This window comes from Taudactylus pleione, unplaced genomic scaffold (genome assembly GCF_031769625.1).
Source record: "Taudactylus pleione unplaced genomic scaffold, aTauple2 ptg002072l, whole genome shotgun sequence".
Taxonomy (NCBI): domain Eukaryota; kingdom Metazoa; phylum Chordata; class Amphibia; order Anura; family Myobatrachidae; genus Taudactylus; species Taudactylus pleione.
Genome location: NW_028286466.1, coordinates 46501 through 52500, shown reverse-complemented (window position 1 = coordinate 52500; position 6000 = coordinate 46501). Strand labels below are relative to the sequence as shown.

Below are 6000 nucleotides of genomic sequence, written 5' to 3'. Positions count from 1 at the left end.
TACCCTGCATATCTGTATGTCACCCAGAGTCACTGCTACCCTGCATATCTGTATGTCACCCAGACTCACTGCTATCCTGCATATCTGTATGTCACCCAGAGTCACTGCTATCCTGCATACCTGTATGTCACCCAGAGTCACTTCTACCCTGCATATCTGTATGTCACCCAGAGTCACGGCTACCCTGCATATCTATATGTCACCCAGAGTCACTGCTACCCTGCATATCTGTATGTCACCCAGAGTCACGGCTACCCTGCATATCTATATGTCACCCAGAGTCACTGCTACCCTGCATATGTGTATGTCACCCAGAGTCACTGCTACCCTACATATCTATATGTCACCCAGAGTCACTGCTACCCTGCATATGTGTATGTCACCCAGAGTCACTGCTACCCTGCATATGTGTATGTCACCCAGAGTCACTGCTACCCTGCATATGTGTATGTCACCCAGAGTCACTGCTACCCTGCATATGTGTATGTCACCCAGAGTCACTGCTACCCTGCATATGTGTATGTCACCCAGAGTCACTGCTACCCTGCATATGTGGATGTCACCCACAGTAACTGCTACCCCGCATATCTGTATGTCACCCACAGTAACTGCTACCCCGCATATCTGTATGTCACCCAGAGTCACTGCTACCCCGCATATCTGTATGTCACCCAGAGTACAGTAAGTAACTTCAAAAAAACAAAATTTGCCCATATCCATAATTTTATTGTTTTTCTTTCAGCTATGCCATTGTACTAGTGGAAATTGCCAGCAGATGTGATCCTTTCCCGGTAAGTCCTTGTTACATTCTGGTACTGGTGAGAATGGTCACATTATCTGTTAATGGCACTAGAAGCTTCACATTGCCTTTAATATTCATAAATTCTCTTGGGCTGGTTTCGCACAGGCATGTTACCCTTTCACAGTATAAGTGGCGTTATCTGAAACGGCGCCATTCCCTTTAGGAGATTATTGGCTGCAGAGCACAAAACACACCTATCTGACACCAGCCTAAGGGGCTGTTCATAGCGATGGCCACAAGTTGCCGACGTTGGGACCAATTCACCTGCAACTTGTGGCCACCAAAATCCTAGATTTTCCCACACAGCCCAGGAAATAACGGGTGACATACAGATATGCAGGGTAGCAGTGACTCTGGGTGACATACAGATATGCAGGGTAGCAGTGACTCTGGGTGACATACAGATATGCAAGGTAGCAGTGATTCTGGGTGACATACAGATATGCAGGGTAGAAGTGACTCTGGGTGACATACAGATATGCAGGATAGCAGTGAGTCTGGGTGACATACAGTTATGCAGGGTAACAGTGACTCTGGGTGACATACAGATATGCAGGGTAGCAGTGACTCTGGGTGACATACAGATATGCAGGGTAGCAGTGACTCTGGGTGACATACAGATATGCGGGGTGGAAGTGACTGGTTGACATACAGATATGCGGGGTAGCAGTGACTCTGGGTGACATACAGATATGCAGGGTAGCAGTGACTCTGGGTGACATACAGATCTGCGGGGTGGAAGTGACTCTGGGTGACATACAGATATGCGGGGTGGAAGTGACTCTGGGTGACATACAGATATGCGGGGTAGCAGTGACTCTGGGTGACATACAGATATGCAGGGTAGCAGTGACTCTGAGTTACATACAGATATGCAGGGTACCCATGACCAAATTACACCCCTAATGGGCACAGTCACTCCATCACAACGTCTGCACTGAATGGATCAGAATGTTCTTGGTATAATGTGACTTTATCATTGAACTTCTTAGGGAGACGCTTACCTGAAGGACGTGACGTGGAGACCACAAATACCAGATGTGATCGCTGGTAAATCTGACAATGACTGCCCGAACCAGGCTGATTACTCCGAGGTCAGTGACTCCGCTCATGTGTATGTACAATGTCCGCTCCCTGCAGGGACTGAGCACAAGACTCAGTTATTGTAAGAGAACAACTGTATTTACATAGAAACAAATGGTGTAATTAATACAAGGTGACATAAACTCCATGCTAGCCTTCTATAACCAGTAACCATGCTTTATATGTGGCCCCTGAATTAGGTTCAGAGTGAGTTCTCCCCCCGTAAGTGCCTAACCCTGACCTCCCCCCGTAAGTGCCTAACCCTAACCCCCCTCCCTGCAGCCTAACCCTAACCCTCCCCCAGGGGTGACTAACCCTAACCCAATCTTCCCCTAGCCTAACCCTCTAATAGGGGTGCCTAACCGTAACCATCCCCCCTAGTGCCTAACCCTAACCTCCCCCCGTAAGTGCCTAACCCTAACCCCCCCTCCCTGCAGCCTAACCCTAACCTCCCCCCAGGGGTGCCTAACCCTAACCCCCCTCCCTGCAGCCTAACCCTAACCTCCCCCCCTTCCCCTAGCCTAACCCTCCCTTAGGGGTGTCTAACTGTAACCATCCCCCCTAGTGCCTAACCCTAACCCCCCTGCCTGCAGCCTAACCCTAACCTCCCCCCCAGGGGTGCCTAACCCTAACCCCCCTGCCTGCAGCCTAACCCTAACCCCCCTGCCTGCAGCCTAACCCTAACCTCCCCCCAGGGGTGCCTAACCCTAACCCTCCCTTCCCCTAGCCTAACCCCTCCTTGGGGGGCCTAACCCTAAGTCCCTCCCAGGAACCCCTAACCTAACCCTCACCCCCCGCTGCTGTCCGCACCCGGTGCCCGGCTCACCTTCGTTCAGTATGCCGGGGGTGTCGGGCTCCCGGCGTAGGTGTAATGAACTCTCGACACCTGTCATTAGTCACCTGCCGGGATTTGACAGTCGGGAAGCTGGCGGTCGGCATTTCGACCACCGACTTTTCGACTGCATCTCGCCTACTGGTCTCTAGGTGAGAGCCTAGGTTACTTTATGTATGATCCAGCTCCGTTAATGAGACTATACCATCAATTCGGTATTCGGTACCATTACCTCATTGCCTGTGCCCTCACCCCATGTCGTCGCTGTATTTATATCTTATCCCCTGGGCCCCAGAGAGTCCTATGCAGGCTTGGGTCATACAGGGAGGTGTGGCCAAATCTGGGAGGCGTGGCCAAATCTGGGAGGCGTGGCCACCTTTGCTCTGAAGAACATAAGTGAAATCACTTCTCCTCCTACACAACTGGCCTGGGCCTCCGAAGGGCCCCTCAGACAAGCCCAGGCCTGAGTAATTAGTAGTACCCATTCCCACCCTCTCGGCGGCCCTGGGTAGAGAATGGGCAGTAGCACTGTATTAGATTCTAATGCAACCACTGATTTTATATAGACCTATTGTTCTTTGTTATGAAGCAGAGTTATTTCTAACCAATCTACTTGTGAGCTGGAGTTTGCAACATATTTATCAGTTGAGCTCTCACTGCTACTTGCTTCCCTGTTCACTATAGAAGGAATATGGCAGCAGTTTGCCTCCTGTAACGCTGTATACACGATGATCATTTTCATAAATCACTGTAATTATACGGAAGCAGGGAATGAATAAAAATGACGTTATAGTCCGTTGGATACATGAAATGTTAGATATACAGCAGACATCTCCTCTCGGCTATAAATCGCCTCCACGTCCTCCTACACACACAGCTGTCCTCGCACGAGATGTTTACCCTTCCATAGAATTACACAGTGCACTGTAAGCTGCCGTCATCACCGAGTCACTAATCCCTCGCTTACTACAGCTGGAAAATAGCTGAATATACAGAATATCGGAGGCTCCTGTAATGGTTCACATCAATAGCGCAGCACTGGGACATTGCGCCCCGAAGCCGGGAGTCCCCAATAATAACTCTGATACGCTAAACAAGAAATCTACTGACGATATAGAAAGCACAGAACAAATATCCAATAAGGGGATCTGAAGAGAAAACAGGACAATATGGTATTTATTTAGCTGGTGAGCGCTCTGGCGTACGGCCTTCCCTGTGCGCACTAACAGTAAAATTTACTCAGAGGAGCAAGTAGGATTTACACACACAATTATCAGGGATTAGTGCTACACGGCGCCATTCTCACTGTTTACCTCAGCAGTAAACAGCACTAGGGAGGAATTACATAGATACTAAATAACTGGTCATCATGTTATTATGGCTCTGCTGTGCGGCATAACTGGAACATCCCAGCTCAGATACTAACAGGAAACTACTGCTAATACAGTCTTCTCCCAGTTATTTATATTCTCTAACAACTTTAATTACTAAAGGACGTAAGAGGGCGACTGGCACCTATTCAGGTATCCGGTTACTACTATAATCAATTCTCTCCTAATGTGTGAGGGCCAGGCCAGCCCCAGGTCTACTAGCACCCTGTGCAAGAACGTTAGGAGCAAATTTGCACACCGAGTTCGGATTTTTCCCTCCAAAAATCGGGTCTCAGAAAGAGGCAAAACTTCATCTTTCATGGACAAACATCATCTTCCATGGTCTTTTGTCCAGGAATGATGATGTTTGTCCATGAAAGATGACGTTTTGCCTCTTTCTGAGACCCGATTTTTGGAGGGAAAAATCCGAACTCGGTGTGCAAATTCGAACCTATCCCAGCCTGCACATCCTAAATATATATAAATTCAAAGATGTATACACACACACAACATGGTATTGATATAGCGCTGCACCCAAAACAAAGGGCCTGATTCAGAGGCACACGCTATTCGCATGCGCTCGCTCTGAATCAGGGCGTCCCTATTTTTTTTTTGGAGTGGCCTCCAGGTCGCTCGCAATTATCGCGACCATCGGGCTTGCGAGGAGACCCTGTGGTAGGGTCTCAGGTCTCGCAAGCCCGAGTGGACTTCCTGCTCTAATAGAGCAGGAAGTCCACGACTGACATCACTAGTGATGTCAGTAGGGCCACCCACAAACGGCAGGGGTTCCTAAAAGAACGCCTCCGTTTGTCCAGCCACCCCCTCAACTCTCCTACAAAACGGGGCGAGCTGTCAATCAACATTGACAGCCGCCCCGTCTTGTAGCGAGCCCCGGAGCGAGTGATTTCTCACTCGCCCCGGCGCTATGCACTCGCGAGCGGGTCTGAATCAGCCCCAAAGTCTGTACGTCCAAACAATATCTTATATTTTCTCCCCCAATGTTGGGATACACTCCTATATTTTACAGGTGGCTGCTGACTCTTTCTCCTTAAAAACTGTTGTTAATCAATCCGACGTTAATCTGTGATATAAAAGGTGAGAAAAAAGCGCCATCTAGCGCAGTATTGTGGTGAATAAATACATGTGCGCACAAAGAAAGTGTGACCTTCAGGTTATGGTCATCTGCTGCCTGAAGAAGTCCAGCTCAAATAGATACGAAACGCGTTGAGGTACAGCCAGAACTTAGGGGGTGATTCAGACCCAGACACAACGCTGCTCTCGCACGCAGCCGCCAACGGGCCGGGTATGCAAATACCGCGATTGCACAGCAAGACATAAGGACGCCCTCTATGTCTTAGCGTGTGGCAGCAATGTCCTCGCAAGCCAGTGTAATGACGCCCACTTGCCCTTAGTTACGCACGTCATCTCCAGGAAGGGTATATAACAATCGGTAACATCGGGAACCATCGGAGGCATACGCGGTGCTTGTGGTAGACCCTACCCTACCGCAAACACTGCAAGTGCTTCAGTTAAAAAATAAAGCCAGGTGACGTGTACAATGACGCAGCCTTGTAATTATGGACGCCCATGAAATGCCGTTTTGCCGCTCAGACACACCTGCGTTCGCATCACCACTCCCCCGTTTTCCAGGACCTTCCCGTTACCACCCACAAACGGTACATTCTGTCAGTCATACTAGCGGGTCGTCTGCGTTATCCGAGCGATCACTTCCTGATAGTTATGACTGGCTCGCTCATGCGCATATTGCCACATACGCATGCACAGACGGGCGACATTCGCCCATAGCGTGTGAGCGCAGCATTGCGTCCGGGTCTGAATCGGGCCCTTAGTCTCTCTCTATAGTTGTTATGTGTCTGTGTGAATACAATGAGTATCACACTGTGCCAGCACTT

General features: G+C 49.4%; 1 protein-coding gene across 1 annotated transcript in view; it reads left to right on the top strand.

Moving 5' to 3' along the window:
• LOC148435691 (atrial natriuretic peptide receptor 2-like) overlaps nucleotides 1-6000 on the top strand; it is a 66451-nt gene that overhangs the window by 38357 nt on the left and 22094 nt on the right. The window contains exons 8-9 of the mRNA XM_088465638.1: nucleotides 743-791; nucleotides 1795-1896. Of these exons, the coding sequence (XP_088321764.1) occupies nucleotides 743-791; nucleotides 1795-1896 (151 nt within the window). The remainder of the gene's footprint in view (nucleotides 1-742; nucleotides 792-1794; nucleotides 1897-6000) is intronic.